The sequence below is a fragment of the Dama dama genome, chromosome 18 (genome assembly GCF_033118175.1).
Source record: "Dama dama isolate Ldn47 chromosome 18, ASM3311817v1, whole genome shotgun sequence".
In the NCBI taxonomy this organism is placed as follows: Eukaryota; Metazoa; Chordata; class Mammalia; order Artiodactyla; family Cervidae; genus Dama; species Dama dama.
In genome coordinates, this window is record NC_083698.1 from 14,682,803 (window position 1) to 14,701,112 (window position 18,310).

At 38.6% G+C, this 18,310-nt stretch overlaps 2 protein-coding genes across 2 annotated transcripts in view; one reads left to right on the forward strand and one right to left on the reverse strand.

Annotated features, from left to right (window-relative positions):
- Positions 1-18,310, reverse strand: part of COL28A1 (collagen type XXVIII alpha 1 chain) — a 180,349-nt gene that overhangs the window by 143,277 nt on the left and 18,762 nt on the right. Inside the window, exons 8-10 of the mRNA XM_061164958.1 lie at positions 14,319-14,363; positions 11,761-11,805; positions 10,671-10,724 (exon numbers count right to left, since the gene is read on the reverse strand). Of these exons, the coding sequence (XP_061020941.1) occupies positions 10,671-10,724; positions 11,761-11,805; positions 14,319-14,363 (144 nt within the window). The remainder of the gene's footprint in view (positions 1-10,670; positions 10,725-11,760; positions 11,806-14,318; positions 14,364-18,310) is intronic.
- Positions 2,147-2,660, forward strand: LOC133072752 (ubiquitin-conjugating enzyme E2 D3-like). The gene has a single exon (XM_061166304.1). The coding sequence runs from the start codon at positions 2,162-2,164 to the stop codon at positions 2,603-2,605; it is 444 nt and encodes a 147-aa protein (XP_061022287.1). The 5' UTR covers positions 2,147-2,161; the 3' UTR covers positions 2,606-2,660.

An 18,310-nucleotide genomic window follows, 5' to 3' on the forward strand; every position in this document is an offset into this window, starting at 1 on the left:
CTTTTCTAAAACAATACAATTATGGATCATTTAGTCATACCTTGGACTCTTAACATTAGACAGATATTTAGCAACTTCTTTTTATCATTTCCCAGGTATGGATAACACCAACTTTAATACCTTAAGTCTTGTGACAAGTATTCTCATACTTTCCCAGTGGAAGGAAATGATGAATGAGTATTTTGTAAGGTGCAAAATGGTTCAAGTATACACAAAATGGGCTTCCATGGTGGCGCTAGTGGTAAAGAACCCACCTGCTAATGGAGGAAATGTAAGAGATGTGGGTTTGATCCCTGAGTGGGGAAGATCTCCTGGAGGCAGGCATGGCAACCTACTCCAGTATTCTTGCCTGGAGAATCCCATGGACAGAGGAGCCTGGCAGGCTAAAGTCCGTAGGATCACAAAGAGTTGGATATGACTGAGGCACTTAGCATGCATGCGTGCACAAAATTCAGTCTTAGCTGAAGCTCAATGATGTGATTACTATATTAAAAGGCTTCGGAGAAAAATCAAGAAAAGCCCTTTTTTTGAAAGGAAGGAAAAGCAGGGAAATGGTGGAGACAGGAAACTAACATTTATCAGATCTTGTTAAATCAAGCCCTATTTTTAGTTCCTAATTTTTCTTTCAGAGAAGTATTATTTAATAAGAGGCTTATTTTTAGAAAATGTACCAGGCCAGCTCTGTTCTACATTAAGGAAAAAAAGGTTGTCACAATACTTAGCTGCTTCATTATTGCCAACGCACATGGCACTTACTATGTAACAGGCGCTGTTCTAAGTGCTTCTCGTGTATTAACTCATGTGATACTCAGAACAACTCTACTATTGACCCATTACATGAATGAGAAAACTGAGGCATGAGGAGGAAAAGTAAGTTCCCCAGCTCACAGAGCTAACACAAATTAGGGCTGGGTCTGAAGCCCAGCAGTCTAGCTTTAGAGCCGGCGCTAATAACCACCATGCAAAAGAGCCTCTTAGGGCTTCTCAATTCTTAAAGTAATTTTAAAAAATCATTTGATTGCAGACTAAATTTATATCTTTTTTTAGTATGAAAAACACATAAGTCAGATAGTTACAATCTCCCCATAGTTGAAGATTCATCATATGAAGACAAAGAATCTGGAATAAAAATAAGCCAAGAGAAAGTGAACTTTTACAAGCTAACATATATGCCACTTCAGGCACATAAAGTTGACTTGGATTAGTGTTGTCACTGAATCAGTGGTAAAGTTCATCTAAATTATATTTGGCAATACTATGATCACACAGTGTAACTCTACATACAAACCAGTTGTTAACCAACTGCACTGAATTTGGACCATGATTATTTAAAATCTCCAGTTGCAATCTTTTTTGAATAATATCTATTTAAATAAGAAAAAAGACCACTGTCCATATTCCCCACCTACTTATGCTTTTCAAAAAAGAAAAAACCCCATAATAATGAAGAAATGGTGGAGAATGTGATGAAAACCGTAGCACTGTAGCAGATTTTAGTAACTCAGCTCCTTTTCTTAATTGCTACTAGGTTAAATCACATGACACTGACAATATTCAACTATGTTTGACTTACCAAAGGATGATTCATATGTTTCAATCTATTAGGAAAGTCGCATTTCATTATATATGGTAAAATCTAAAGAATTGTGTGTCATTTTCCCTAAAAGAAGGGACTGCTCCACACTCCATCAGTAGAGCTTTTAAGAATCTCAGCTTTGGTGGACACTCTTAGGACTCCTCCAGCACAAAATGAGCTGCTAGAAACTACTCAGGGTGAACCCTCTCCATAAATCCGAGAAGGACATCAATTTACAGAGAGATGACAGGTTCATTACAGTGTGATATGTTTCCTAAAGACTTACTTTTGGAGACTGGGGGCAGAGGAAAGTGACAAGAGTTATTGTTGAAAGAGTACAATGTTTATATTAAAATGATGAAAAAGGCGTGAGCCCCGTAGGGCCGGAGAGGCGCCAGCTGCCGCGCGGTGAGGACGCGGAGGCCGCAGCGTGAGGGAGGCCCCGGCCCCTCTGCGCCTGTGTCTGGCAGAGCCGGTATGAGACGAAGGGACAATCATTCCCAGCCGCCGGGATAATCAAAGAGTTTTGGCCGGACCTTCGAGCACACACCAAGATAGTGAGGAGCCAGATGAAAAGCACAGACTATGGCGCTGAAACGGATTAATAAGGAACTTGGTGATTTGGCCTGTGACCCTCCAGCACAATGTTCTGCAGGTCCAGTTGGGGATGATGTGTTTCATTGGCAAGCCACAATTATGGGACCTGATGACAGCCCATATCAAGGCGGTGTGTTCTTTTTGACAATTCATTTTCCTACAGACTACCCCTTCAAACCACCTAAGGTTGCATTTACAACAAGAATTTATCATCCAAATATTAACAGTAATGGCAGCATTTGTCTCGATATTCTAAGATCACAGTGGTCTCCTGCTTTAACTATTTCTAAAGTTATTTTATCCATTTGTTCACTGCTATGTGATCCAAACCCAGATGACCCCCTAGTGCCAGAGATTGCACAGATCTATAAAACAGACAGAGATAAGTCCAACAGAATATCTTGGGAATGGACTCAGAAGTATGCCATGTGATGCTACCTTAAAGTCAGAATAACCTGCATTATAGCTGGAATAAACTTTAAATTACTGTTCCTTTTTTGATTTTCTTATCCGGCTGCTCCCCTATCAGACCTCATCTTTTTTAATTTTATTTTTTGTTTACCTCCCTCCATTCATTCACATGCTCATCTGAGAAGACTTAAGTTCTTCCAGCTTTGGACAATAACTGCTTTTAGAAACTGTAAAGTAGCTACAAGAGAACAGTTGCCCAAGATTCAGAATTTTTTTTAAAAATGGAGCATGTGTATTATGTGGCCAATGTCTTCACTCTAGCTTGGTTATGAGACTAAAACCATTCCTCACTGCTGTAACATGGTGAAGAATCATCTGAGAGGGAGGGAGATGGATGCTAAGTTGTCACATCAAAGGAAGCAGCATTATTCTAGCAGCATCCATTCTTGTTTAAGCCTTCCACTGTTAGAGATTTGAGGTTACATGATATACTTTATGCTCATAACTGATGTGGCTGGAGAATTGGTATTGAATTTATAGCATCAGCAGAGCAGAAAATGTGGTGTGTTTTATGCATGTCAATAAAGGAATGACCTGTTCTTGTTCTACAGAGAATGGAAATTGGAAGTCAAACACCCTTTGTATTCCAAAATAGGGTCTGAAAACATTTTGTAATTTTCATTTAAATTGTTAGGAGGCTTGGAGCTATTAGTTAATCTATCTTCCAATACACTGTTTAATATAGCACTGAATAAATGATGCAAGTTGTCAAAAATAAAATAAAATGATGAAAAAGTTTTGTAAAGTGATGACAGCTGAACACTGTAAATATGAATGGTTAAAATGATAAATAGTATATATATTTTACCATAATTTTAAAAAAGCTCACTCTTAGAATAAACTTGATTTTCCCTGCTGCAATGTTGCTGGTAATTCAAACTTACTTGAATTAATTAAGAACGCTGATATAATTTAAAAAAATAAAAACCTCTGACATCCATCTGAAGACACTGCAGTAACTGAATCTGCCCCACATTAGTGCCCCACCTGACTGGGCCCCACATTAGTGCCCCACCTGCCTGGGCATGTGGGTTAGACTCAGCACCCTTTTATGGGAAACGTGGGCAGCATTTCGCTTCCTTGATCCATCACAGCGTGCATCTTGGCAGCCTCGGCACACGCATGCGCACATCACACGCAAACACGGTACACCCCATCTGCTGAGGACCATATGCGTCAGATATTTGGGGAGGAAAATCATGTCTTGAAGCCAATGGCTGACACACCACATGTTCTGGCAGCCACTTGAAGTTGTCAGTATCAGATGTCTCACGTCAAATGAGTTAATATTGTTCATTTAGAATCCTGGTGGGCAGAGAGGCATATAGGTCAAAGCCCTTTCCACAACAAGTGTCCCTGGATTACTAACGATTCTTCCCCTTTAATTAGGGCCCGGACAGGAATAGTATTTAGAGTTTGACATCCCTGAAGAAAAAGACAGTCACACAGTTTGGCAGCTCGGCTCTGAATATCCATTAGACAGATACTTGTCATTAAAACTGTAAAGTGATTCTTCTCTTTGCACTGGTATGCACCAAGCAGTCACAACTTTGTTCAAAGGTGTGAGCCTGCCAGGAGAACCTGAAGGCCCATTATTGGTTTTGGACAACTGGAAAAGCTGACATGTTTGAGTACCTTGGGCTTAAAATACTTTATTTACATGAAGCCATAAATGTAGTCATTCTGTTATTAAGAGATCTGTGGATTTAAAAAAGCATTTTCTGTTTGGTTAATTATTCTCTCCTGGCAACTGTTGAGGTCTACATGTTTCACCTGATTTCCTTCCCATCAAGTTATAAAGAATTATATCCTATTAGAAATCATCATTTTTCAGTGGTTGAAAGCAATATCATGACATTAGGGTATTTTTAGGCCTTTGAGTGGTGTGAAAGCCAAAATAAAACTACCCAAAGTTCTAATGTGAGGAGAAAGTTTCAGCTTCTTCATAGTTGTTCATATTTGTGGTATTTGAACTATTTCCAAACCATAGCTGAAATATTAGTGATGTTCAGTAGGTTGATCTACTAAAGCTACTAAGCTAACTTTAAGTCAAAACAAGTATTTCAATATTAATATTGTAAAGGCAGAAGTAAGAATTTTTGGTTTTGGTCTTGCTGCAGGGCATGAGGGATCCTACTTCTCTGACCAGGGATCAAACCTTCACCCCCTGCAGTGGGAGTGTAGAGTCTTAACCACTGGACCCCCCAGGGAAGTCCCAGAATGTTTTTTTTTAAATTACTAAATCTTCACGGGGCTTCCCTGGTGGCTCAGTGGCTAATATAGGAGACATGGGTTCAGTCTCTAGGTTGCCAAGATCCCCTGGAGAATGAAATGGCAACCCATTCTGGTATTCTTGCCTGGGAAATCCCATGGACAGGGGAGCCTGGTATGCTGCCGTCCATGGGGTCACAGAGTCAGACACAACTTAACGACTAAACAACAACAACAAATCATCATTTATGATATATATGTTCTAGTGAAAATAGTGACATTATTCAAAACATAAGATTCTAAGTTTATATATCTGAAACTGTGGGGAAAAAAAAGATTACATTCCATGCCTGTCTCAGAAGTAAGTGGAATTATAAATAAGGTATTAGGTTATTGAATGCACAAGAAGCTTTTGATGGGTTAACACTGTCCTGTTTCTATTATCCTAATATCTCGGAAGAATGGTCAAAATTCCTGACTTTTGCACCCTTCTCTCTGATTCCTCTACAATCCCTTGTCACTGCCCTTCCCCCAATCTCTGAAACACTTCCAAAACCCTGAAAATCGACAATCTAAGTGATTCCATGGGTCCTACCTGTTTGACCAGTCTGCAGTGTGATAACTGTTGACAGCTCATTCCATGTAAGACCACTTCCTCACTTTCATTCAACATATGCTTATTTTCTGCTTATCTTAAACATGAGTATAGATATAATTTTTTTCTCTTCAGATATGATAGTGGGACTCCTGAATTGTTGTCTCTAGATTTTCTGCTTTGGATTTTTCAAAACAGTAGTGGACCTGTACACATCTGTCTAATTCTTCTGCCAGTGGTTCATATCTGAAAGAGGACTGACCATGTTTAAAGATACAGTGCCCGAAAGCTATAAAGAAACCTGATTAGTACTCTCCCAGCTACAAGGTACATACGCATTCCTAGTAGCTGTGTCAAGATAACCACTCCTGTTTTAAAAACTAACCTCTTTTCATAGATCATTTTGAAGAAAACGGGTTGTTGTGTAGGGATGTTTACTAGCTTTACAATTTTAATTTCAAGATCTGTACATTTAGCTTTCATTTACTTAATTTCCTTATAAGAACACCAACTACTTAAAAAAGTATCTGTTGTGCTTGGGAACCTCAAAAAATGAGATGGAACCATGACAGAGGTAGATAAGGAGGAGTAGGCTGTCCAAGAATTATGTACAGTGGGCTAAATGCTTCATTTGCCCTCAATTCCGCTAAAACCTGAATCTTATTCGTTAATACTAAGTCTGTTGTTTATTTTGGGTGCATAGATGGATGTTTGATTCACCAGAGATTATTTACTCTGACCATATCCATTCATTAAACTGGACCAGACTGGCACTGCCTCTGAGTTTTTGTAACATCTCAGAAGCTAAAGTGAACATAAAGAGTACTTTGAGTTTCTTACACTTGAGTACCACACAAGAAGATATTTGTGTGGGAGGAGGGGGTCGGGGGAATCCCTAAAGAAAAATGTATGAACAGCCTTGAGGAGAACAATGGAAGAAGTTAAAAGAAGGGAGGCAATTCATCTATTGAAAGAAATCAATATATAATATAAATATCACAGCAGTTTTAAATTGTTTGAGGATTAGCATGTGCTACGTTGACATGGGGAATACATCAGGGGTGATTCCTAAAGCCCTTCTGGCCCTAGCACTGATCTCTCATGCTAGGATATTTCAGCAAGCCACAAGCTATTTCCTGCTCAGACCACAGTGAGCAGTCCCTCCTCCCAGAGCACAAAGAGGGTCCTCTTGGAAAGAGCAGATTTGGGTGAGATTTGAGATGAAAACATCCTTCAGAAAAAACCTCAGAAGGGCATCAAGAAACGGCAAAAATTACCCAATGTGGGCTTGGCACACCCAGCATTCTACTATGTTTATTTGTTCCCAACTAATTTTGGTTACTTGTTCTCTGTGACTTGAAAGGCCTGCCAGCCTTGGGCAAATTTTTTCTTGTTATTGGAAGGCCCACGCTATGACCAGATGGAGTGGCTGCCTGACCCACCACAACAGCCCTTGGGAGGTGGCATAGGGTTCGGAGGCCTTCAGTTTTTACAGAGAAAGAGCACAGTGTCAGTTTGGGCCTAAGGATATGGCTTCTCAGACACTTGTGTGATGATAGTTCTAATTGATTTTAGAGACTGATGGGATGTTCTTCTTATAAATACCACTCTTGACCCTCATCTCATGTCTGGGAGAGGCTGAAAGTGAAGTCGCTCAGTCATGTCCGACTCGTAGTGACCCCATGGACTGCAGCCTACCAGGCTCCTCTGTCCATGGGATTTTCTAAGCAAGAGTACTGGAGTGGGGTGCCATCGCCTTAGGTGGCCTAAGGCTTCATTCTGAGAAACGTCTATGTTTTGTTTCTAAGGTAACAAGGTCATTTAGGGCAGAATAGGAGGTACTTTACATATGAAAACTATTAATGACAGAAATAATGTATGAAACAGGGCCAGAATCACATTTTTCTTTGATTTCACACATGCTATTTTTACCTTTTATTCTTTGGCCACCTTTTGTGCAAAGCCTTTGATGAAGAAAAGCCATCCACTGGAGCAACAGAACAGGATTGTCATTCATGAGAGAGACTATTCATAATTTCACATTCATAGACAGGCCTCATCTAGAAACTCCCATGGAATCTTTGCAAATGTTACAAGTCCAAAGGTTTCTATTTTAAGGTCTCATAAGAGACAAAATATTTGAAAACGCACATTACTTGTTTCTTTTTCCCATGAGAGTCCTTTCCTTCTTTCCTTGCATTTTCAGATGAACATTATAACCAAGAAGAAGTGTACTCTCAACAGACTTTTGTGGTGTGGTGGTTTAGGCACCAAGTCATGTCTGACTGTAGCCCGCCAGGCTCCTCTGTCCATGGGTACACTCCAAAGTATACTGGAGTGGGTTGCTGTTTCCTTCTCCAGGGGATCTCCCTGATCCAGGGATCAAACCCAGGTCTCCTGAACTGCAGGCAGATTCTTTACTGACTGAGCTACTAAGGAAGCCCCAACAGACTATTGTTTCCAGCCAGTGTATGCTAGAAGGGGAGACATGCGATTTCCATGCTGTCCAAAAGAAAGACATTTATCTCAGGTTGGCTATCCAGGAGATTCAGTGGCTTTCCTAAGGAGATATAATAAATATAAAATATGGGGATTAAGAGCAGATTGACTAGGTTGGTATCCTGGTTCTGTCACTTCATTGTGTAGGCCTGAATTCACTGCCTACACTCTCTGTGCCATAGTAGCCTACTCTGTACTGTAGGGGTGAGACTAGGTCATGCCTCAGAAGGCGGTGTTGTTAAATGGGCATTTAGAGCTGCATCTGCACATAGTAAATATATAGTCCATAATGCTATAATTATAGAAACTTCACAATAACAGTCATCCCTGTGTCCACTGGAAAATACAGAATTACTGCATTTTAGAGATTTGGGGGGGGGCACAAATTGCAATAGCAATTTCATAAAACCATTTTGTAATAAAATGGTAATGAATGAAAAGAAATGTCACACATTGTTTCCAAATTGGGAAAAAAATAGTTTGTCCAGTTTTTAAGATTTAGAAGTACATTCTGGGATGCAAGATGAAATCACTCCCTGAAATCTGACTTTTAAGACAAGAATAAATGTATAAAGCCTAAGACAGTTAATGAATATGCATGCATCTCTGGTTGACAAATCGAAAGAGGAGTAGAAATTGCTAATAGTCTCCAGGTGAGAGTCAAGAAACCATTATATCTGTGACCCTAAGCCAAAAATATAACTAGGAGAAAAACGAGAAGCTCACTCCCATCTTGCTCCCTTCCAACAACCCCCAGTATTCTCTAGATATTGACATCTTTTCAATTGGCAGTGAAGTTTGTGATTTTAAACCTGTGATAATTTTACATTAAATGTCCACCACAATTTTGGGGGGAAAAAAGAAATTTTTAAAAGAGAGACCCTTGTAAAGTTGAAGTCCTCAGCTACTTTTGGAAAAACGACTCCTCTTATGGCGATGTTGTGAAAGTCAAGAATGAAGTGTTATCATGTCAGAAAACTACAGCCTGCCTCTCAAAATACTTGACTCATTATATTTTCTTTCTAAGAATTAATGCCTTGTTAGAATTAAAAGCTAAATTCTGTGGAAATAAACTCATTTTAAAAGAAAACTCTAAGTAGTAATTGTATGAGACATGAAGAGACATGATCAAGCAATCACGTTATTACGTGAACTGCCATCAACCATCTCCTGAAGTTGCATGTCCGGCTCCCGGCCCAGCATCTCCACAGATGCCCTGACTTCCAGACTTCATTTCTCATTTTCCAAAAGACAACTCTGAGCTGGTATGATCTCTAATATCCCTCGTGACTCAAAATATCTATAATTCTATCACTGTTGCAAGCTTCAAATCTGATACCTGATTTTAAGCCTCTTTTCATGAACGGGAGAAAATTATCATCTTAGGTGACCAAAGAATCCAAGAAATAACTATGGATGTCAAAATATATATATATATATATATATATATATTTTCTGGCTGCAGAATTTTTACCTATGGCCAAAGCAATTTTGTAAAAACCTTCTACTCAGTATTCAAAAGAGCCATTTCTTTGCTCCAGAGAGAATTAAACCTAGGCAAGGACTGGAAAAGACAGTTTCCCCCCGCTGAGAAGCTCATTCTGTTTTAATTTGCCAATTAAAACTTCCCTGGGAAATCACGCATTGTCATTATCTCATTAAAAATGCTTTGTGTGTCCTTCCCTTACCTCTCTCTGAAAAAAGAACACTCACGTAGCCCATCGGCTCCCCACGACTTAAATTTTAGAGCACCCTTAAAAGACTGACTTTACCTAGGGTCCTCTGGGGACAGTGTCGTCTGCTCTTATTACTACCACAAATTCTACTGATCTCCAGTCACTAACTCAAAATGTTTACTGGGTATTTATTGTATCTGTGAAATTTTCTAAGCATTGAGAAGAGTTAAAAAGGCACTAAAACGCCTGTTTTCTGTGAATTAATGGCCACTCTCATTGGAAAACAGGATCTTATAAACTGGTCTTTTAAAGATCCTTTCTATCTTGTCTTTTGGTTCTATCTGACTTTTATTCAGCCCCATCCTGGCTGTCTTGTCTGGTTATCAATGGAATGACATTACAAGGCTGATACTGAGAGTTGAGATTCAAAGTGTTGGTCGCTCAGTCATGTCCAACTCTTTGCAACCCCAGGGACTGTAGCCCACCAGGCTCCTCTGTCCATGGAGGAGTGGGTAGCCATTCCCTTCAATCCCAACCCAGGGATTGAACCCTGGTCTCCTGCATTGCAGGCAGATTCTTTACCATCTGAGCCACAGGGTTATACCCTTTCAATTAAAAAGCTTAATTTTTGTTGATATGAAAGTTATAAATCCCCTTCACTTTTCAGTTGTATACTGAGTTGACATTACCTGTGGCCAATAGAGTGATTTGAATTGTGTTATTTATTACTACTTTTCAGTTTCTAGTGAGTCATAAAATGACTAAAAGACAGGAGTAAGATGGAAACACTGCAGAAATTCTGGATAATGGCTTACATTTAATAATGCCCCTTTGAGTCATATAATAATAATAAATGAAAAACTATGACACTAGCTTCCTACATAGACTTAAACCTGATTCTGTGTGTAACACCTGCAGATTATTATATTTTCCCAAAGATTCATCCTCAAAGAATCCACAGACTTCTGCTTAATAAAAACATGTATCACCATTGGTCAATATGGGAAAGGCACTCTGCCTGTCTATAAGGGACGGGTATGATTACCTTATTGCCTTGAAATCCCTTCGGGCCTGGATCCCCAGGAGGTCCAGCAATGCCCTGCTCCAGGGTGAAAACCAAGAATTAGTTCTGCCTACAAAAGGCCAACGAGGAGTGAATCATTCATGAGGGTCACTAAAGATCCTGGAGTTAGAAATCCAGACTGACTCAGAGTTAAGGTCTGAGGTTACATAATGGAGAAATGGGATGAGATAAAATTCCGTGTCAAACACACAGCTTCTAAAATAGTACCTAAAGCTGAGAGCGAACATTTATTGATGAGCTGTTCATTTTCTAAACCTGTGCTTCCAACATTATTCCTGTGCTGGACCACTTTCTGGAAAGATTTTAATTAAACAACAACTTTTTAAAATATGTATTAATATCCAAGGCGTATAACTGAAAATTGGAGTGTCCAATGACCCTTTGATAATAATCAGTTACTGCCCTGCCCTGACACAATTCCAGGCCAGAACAAAGAAGATGATGGTTAACAAGATGCCCTCTAGGAAACTGGGGTAAAGGTATAATTTTCAGTAGACTTTTTGAAATGCCGAAATTAGCACTTCACACATACACACACTCCTCCCATTACAGGTTTAGACAAGGCAAGTCCCCAGACTGGAAAAAAACTGATTCAAATCACTTTCTGGAATCTCTGGGAGAAGTCTAAAATAAATGCCTTAAAGAATCATTGCATGTTACTGAGCAGTGACCACTTATGATGGAGCGATACAAATGCTGTAATTTAGATAAAATGCACAGCTTTTCCAGCGGCAGTGCAAACATAGGTACATTCTGTTTTCAACGGCTTTGACATTACGCTTTTATCTTCCTAGACTCTAATTTTATTTTATTTTTTTAGCTTTTATTCTTTAGCTACTCACTAAGTAGACTCACTTGCTGGTAACTATCTATAAGGAGCCTGTATTAGTTATTCAAAATATTAGAGCATCAGTTTTCAAACTTTGTTTCACACTGTGATTACCTGGGAATCTTCTGACTGAATTGGTAGAGGGTACAAGTGGGCAAAGGGGTTTTAAAAGCTTCCTAGGTGATTCTAATACAGACTTAGATTTGGTTTTCACTCCCTTACCTGAATTCCTCTGGGTCCCTTTGGTCCATTTGGCCCTGGGGATCCCTGTGAAATAAAATTAGTAGTAAGATACTCTAAATATCTATTTAGTTTGCAGCGATCTTAGGTGGCACAGAAGGGACTTTATTCTCAGTAATGGCCAGTCTTCCCAGGTTATCCAAACATCAGATTCATTGTTAACAAAATGATCCTTATTAACAAGCCACCTTGGGTTCCAGCTTTCCTTTAGTAACAAACTCCATGAAACTACAATTTTGGATTAAGTCTTTGCCTATATATATATTTGACATTTTGATCAGAATTTTTAAAATATATTTCTTAAGAATTCTTAGAAACCAGTATAGTTTGTGGAATACTGTATTCTTCCAACAAGGCAATATCAGTTAAGTGAGTTTCCACAATGTATACGTCACTCTCTTCCCCATCTTCAGGACATGGAACTTGGCAAAATAGTTTGTACTCAATAGTTTTCTAACAAAATACTTCAATATGTTTGTTAACTAGGAAGCCCTTTAAAGTTTCTTTTTATGAAAGTATAATCTAGTCTCTCTTTCTCAGATTTCTACTTTTTTTTTTGATTACCAAAATGTAACCTATTTATAATAGTTATACCTTGACAACTATAGAAAAAAGTAAATTAATGGACAACAATCACACAGAGGCAACTGCTGTTAACATTTTAGGCATATTTTCGTACAATATTGTTCCCAATAGATTTTTTTTCTTTAAATAATTTGACCAAAATGTATATCCAATTTTGTGTCCTACTTATCTGGTCTTCCATTCTATCAAAAATATTTTGCATGTCATTAAAAACTCTTAGTAAAGTGAATAATATTTAAAAATGTGAATCTATCATAATTATAATTACTCATTTCCCTGGGTTTGACATTTAAGTTGTTTCCGATGATTTCTATTGTTAGCAATATTATAGTGAATATCTTTGTGTATAAGTCTTTGTTCAACTTCTGATTTATCCCTAAGGATAATTTCCTAGAAGATGATGATTGGCACAGAGCCTGTAAGCACATTTAAGACTCCCTCTCACTTTCTTTTGTCTCTCCACATATGGAGCGATAAAGGAATGTTTCCTGCATAAAGTGTGTTCAGATTTCCATTCTCACCTCCTGAGTAGAGAGAATACATCTTCATTTTATAGAATCCCTATCAATACTGAGTATTATATATTATTTTATATTTTTAATATTTTATTGCTAAAATATTTTAATGTTTTAAATTTTACTTCTCTGACTGCTTATGTGTTCATTTCTTACCCATTTATATTTTCTCTTGTTCTTTGTACATTTTACATGTAAACTTACATGAACTCATCATGTCAATGACACTATATTTCTTTGACTTTAGACATGCCTTTTTTCAGATTTTCCCATCTCTGATATTGGAATACATTATACAATCAATCTCACCTTACATTTATAATTGTCAGTACTTTTCTTTCTTTTTAGCACTGAAAATAATAGGGCATTTAATAATCCCTGGCATCTTGGTCAATGAACTATTTTAAATCTTTGTCAGCCATTTTTATTTCACATAGTTTTTCCAATTATTATTTGACTTTCATTTTTGTTCTATGTGTCCCTTCTTCAGTATTTTCAAGTCCATGTCCATCTCCCGTTTTCAGTTATTCTCTGGGAAGAATCCATTCATTATCACACCCTTCATTTTTCCCAAAGATAATTACCAAGCCTACATTTTTCAGATTCACCTGGTCCTTTAACTCTACAGTAGTTTAAAAGCTTTCAGAAAGTCTCAAGCTATTTAAAGTGTTTAGTTACATAGACCAGGGTCACTATTTTCCCCTTTTCTGCTTACCTTCTGCCTCGTTTTCTCTCCTTGACTCTTCCCATAATTAAAAGATGGATTTTGAAACACTTTATTATGTTGGTGGCATGCTGTTAACAGTTCTTAACTATAATGAAAGCTATTTACTTTCACTCTGTACTTTTTTGGATCCTTTATCATGTTTAAAATACACTCTCTATGTATTTCTGGTCCATTAAAGAACTCCTTAACATTTTAATACTGTCTCCAGTTTACATACTTTATTCACATTTATTTTCTAATGAAAGGTAAATAACTACTCAGTTATCTGTGGTTGGCTGTATTTTCAGTTTCAAACCCCTATCTATGTCTAGTTCTTCCATATTATTGAAAAGTAGTTCATTAACTTATTTCATAGAGTTCTTCATTCTGTTTTGGAAGGTGCTTGTTCTCAGGGTTTAATTTACATCTGGAAAACTATTCCACTTTGACCCAACTGGATCTTGAACTGACTTTGCCAGTTAAGTTCCTCTTTCACCATAATATTTGGTGAGCCTGGTCTCAAAGGTTAGGGTGAGGCAGAGGCATGGGGGGGCTCCATTAAATAAAGTCAGAGGTGGCTTTGTTTTCTGCTTCATGTTTCACAGATGTGAAAATTGAATGGATGGCTCTCTAATTCCAGTAGTGAGAGCAACATGCTTCCCAGGATTTCTTCTTAACAAAACTCAGCCCCAAAGAGATCACAGCTGTTAACATTTTAAAAGCATGTTCCTTACTTTGTCACCCTTTATTCCGGGTTTACCACATTCTCCACGTTCACCCTAAAAAATAAATACACAAGATAGAGAAGATGGTCATTCAGTGTTAGGATTCTTTTTATAAGATTCCCGGCAGAATCTTATGACTTGAGCAGTCTGATGAATTAAACACAATTTTATCCTCAATAAATGTGGGTTGTTTGGGCATTGAACTCTGAAAAATTTTATCCTTGAGTCATTCCTAACTTGACAGAATCAAATTAGTAATACCACCTAATGAGGCTTCACATTTTTGAGAGATGGATGAAATTAAGAGGAAAGAAACTAAGGCTTTATAAGCATCTACGATATATTATATGCCCTTTGCATATATGTGATTTAATTGAATCCACATTACAGTCCAATGAGGTCAGTTTTGCCATTCTTTTTTTTTTTTTTGCAATTTGATCGTTAGATGTCTTTTTTTATTGACGTATAGTTGACTTGCAATATTAGATTAGTTTCAAGTGTACAAGATAATGACTCAACATTTTTGTAGGTTACATACCATCTATATTCCCTATGCTAGATATTACATCCATGTGACTTATTTATTTTATAACTGGCAGTTTATACCTCCTAATCCCCTTCACTTTCATCTTATTTTATACATGAGGAAACTTAAGCTTAATAAGATAACTTCACTCCATCATTGAGCTAGTAAAGAAGAGTCAAGGTGCTATATACTTTCCCTCACCTCAGCCTACGGTCCCGCCTTTCCTGGAATATTAATGGGGAAAAAAATTAACATTTAAATGATGCTTTACTGTTTACTATTAGCATTATTTTACAGACATTATCTTAGTTAATTTGACATTGATGTAAATCATTTAAATCACTGATGTAAATCTTTAATCATTTAATAATGTAAATCATGTCTGAGGTAGACAGTATTAGCCCAGTCTCACAGAATGAAAATTTGTGATTTAAATGTAACTTGCTCAGATAGAATGAGAACTGGGGCCTCTGAATACTAATCCATTATATCAGACTTCTAAGACTTTTAATAATTAGAATTTAAAAGTAACAAAGTCAATTAGAAAAACTAGTTTTAAAGTGAGAATTTTCAAAGCGTGTTCACATATATATTTATTCTGAGCCTCCAAGAAATTCATATTTTTAAGAGAAGGCAGTTCTGTTGGGGAGGTTAAATGATTTACATCAATATTCATGCCAGCCAATGGACATTAGGGCACTCCTAATCCAGTGCCCTCACTACTAGTTTCTGTTTCTGCTGCTGTTTTATTATCTCTATGCTGCTCTAGAGCATGTGTCTTGAACTGCTAATACACGATGATGTAAGCAACTTATGCTAGCATGAACGTCACTGCCCTGCTTCCTTCATTAAGAAAATCTTGCTATGAAAATGTCAGCTAAACTAAACAGGATGTTTAGTGATACAGTGGATTTATATTCTGCCGCAAGCTTCAGCTTATCACAAAATAGCAACAGTTTGCAGGCTGATAGCCAACCTGCAGACCACACTTCGCCCTAAGAAGGGAAATGATAATTGTGACCACCAATTATGGATGCAGAGTGTGTGCCAAAATGTATTGATATTATTACTGATCCCCACAACAGCCTTGCAAGGCATATATGTCTCCATTCATCACAAGGAAAATGAGGCTCAGACAGATTAAGCAGCTTGTCCACGACCACAATCTTGAGTCTGTTAGACACCCAAGTCCGTGTTCTTCCTCAACCACCCAGAGCTGAACAGGGCATGTTGCCATGGTCTGCAAGTTACTCTGCACTAACCTGACACTTCTGCCTGGGGTTCTGCCTGGGATATTGCTGGCATCTGCAGCAGGCAAGAGGGAGGTGCAGTTTTTAGATCCAACTATGCCTCTATTCAGAAGCAATCTGTCCTCTCTCCCCATCATATTGTGAGTCAGCCTGACCCAGGAAAAACTGAGCTTTCCCTGAAAACAAGCTGAACATTCATTTCTCAATGCAAATGGAAAATCACTCTTGTAGAATCAATTAGAAAGCAATTAATTTATTGTTGTGGAGTAAAATGTGTGGAAATAAATATGAGTGGAAATAAAATGAGTCAACCACCAAAATATAAAACAGAAAAGTACTGTAAATACACTCAAAATCCTTTTGGCTAAAAACTCACATTCCATTTGTCCAGACAGATTTGTTAGCTATAGGGTCCTGAGAGGCAGCATTGGTTTGGGGGCAGATTCCCTTCAATGAAAATGCTGTATTCATGTTATTTGCCTCTGCAAAGGCATTTTCTTCTTTGGTGGGCTCAGTAATCCCTGAGGAATGGTCACAGTTACAAAGTTCCTGAGAGCAAGCACTTCAGAAAACTCTGAACAGATTAGCTCTGTTCCCAGCCTCCAAGTTCTAATGCTCCTTCTCCGGTGAGATTCTGGCTTGAATGTGGATAGTTCAGGGTCCTTTCGCTCTGACATCTTGTGTCTTCCAAACAAGGGCCCCTCCAGTGAACTTATTATTCTCCAGAAGTTTAAGTGAATCTTTTCCAAAAAAATAGAGAGTTTCCTGGTGTTGATAATTAACATATTGTATAAATGAAGATGGCACCATGGAGAATTTTCTTCAGCTCCATATATTTAGGACAATTTAGTTAGTGTTACCCGCTCAGACATGTCTGACTTTCTGACCCCATGAACTGTAACCCGCCAGGTTCCTCTCTCCATGGGATTCTCCAGGCGAGAATACTGGAGTGGGTTGCCAGTTCCTATTCCAGGGGATCTTCCCGACCCAGGTATCCAATCCACATTTCTTGCACCTCCTTCATTGGCAGACAGGTTCTTTACCATCTGAGCCACCAGGGAAGCCCATTTAGCACAATTATTTAAAATCATGAAACTTTCTTAACTTTCCCATACTTTGATTTGTTTCCTGCCTCTTTGTAATAGAATCATTTATTTATAGACCAGATAATAATTTACAGTACATTTTCACATACATTATTCTGTTTGACTTTCCAGTCATCCTGTAAATTGTTTGTTTATTCATAAGCCATGCCTGACTCTTTTGAGACCCCATGGACTGTAACCCACCAGACTCCTCTGTCCATCGGATTTCCCAGGCAATAATAGAGGAATGGGTTGCCATGTCCTTCTCCAGGGGATCTTCCTGACCCAGGAATTGAACCCACATCCCCTGCATTGGCAGGTGGATTTTTTTTTACCACTGAACCACCAAGAAAGTCTGGTAAATTAGGGAGGCCTGCATTGATCAGTCTATACAAAGGAAAAAAACAGACATTCTAAGATACTGAGTTGTCCATGTTCCTTTGGCAAAGTACAAAATCATGGCATTTCTTACACTCTTCCCCTTTAAGGCCTAACATTTCCAGTTTGGGAATATATTTATTTGCTTGTATGTAGGTTTAACTCTAATGTTTATAAGGGCCCTGGGGCAAGAGTGGAAGCAGAGGCCCACATACCATATATCTAAGTAGCTGAGAGTTACAAGTCAAGCTAATAAGCTAGTACAGTTCTAACTTCCTTTCTTGACAAATGAACCTACAAAAGGAGTAAAAAGTTAAAGGAGTTTTGGAATTCCTCAGAGGTCCACGTGGGAGACCTATGCCCACGACCTACAGCCCAGCTCCCACTTCACTTCCCATCTCCAGCTCCTTCCATAACAAAAGAAGCTATCAGCCTGTGTCTGTGAAGGTGCCCCAAGCAGCAAAACAAAGCCCCCTCTATGGGCCCCTCCTGCCCCAACAAAGCTTCCATTTGATTTCCCTCAGGGCTAGGAAGACAATGGACAGGGGAAAGAGGTTTGTGTGAGCCTTTGAAGCAGGCTCAGGCCATTTTGCAGGGTCTTCTAGGGGTGTTAGATACCCAAGGTATGATCCGGGAGAAGGGGGCATGGGCCTCTCACCCTGCAGACTCCTGGTTCCATCATGAGTGTGGAGGTTGGAGGGGACCCAGAACAGGACCCTCTACTGCAGGCCTTGGGACTTCCCTGGTGACTCAGATGGTAAA

Bases quoted from the DNA above. Each gene is read 5' to 3' on its own strand.
- LOC133072752 (XM_061166304.1), top strand. From the start codon at position 2,162: ATGGCGCTGAAACGGATTAATAAGGAACTTGGTGATTTGGCCTGTGAC.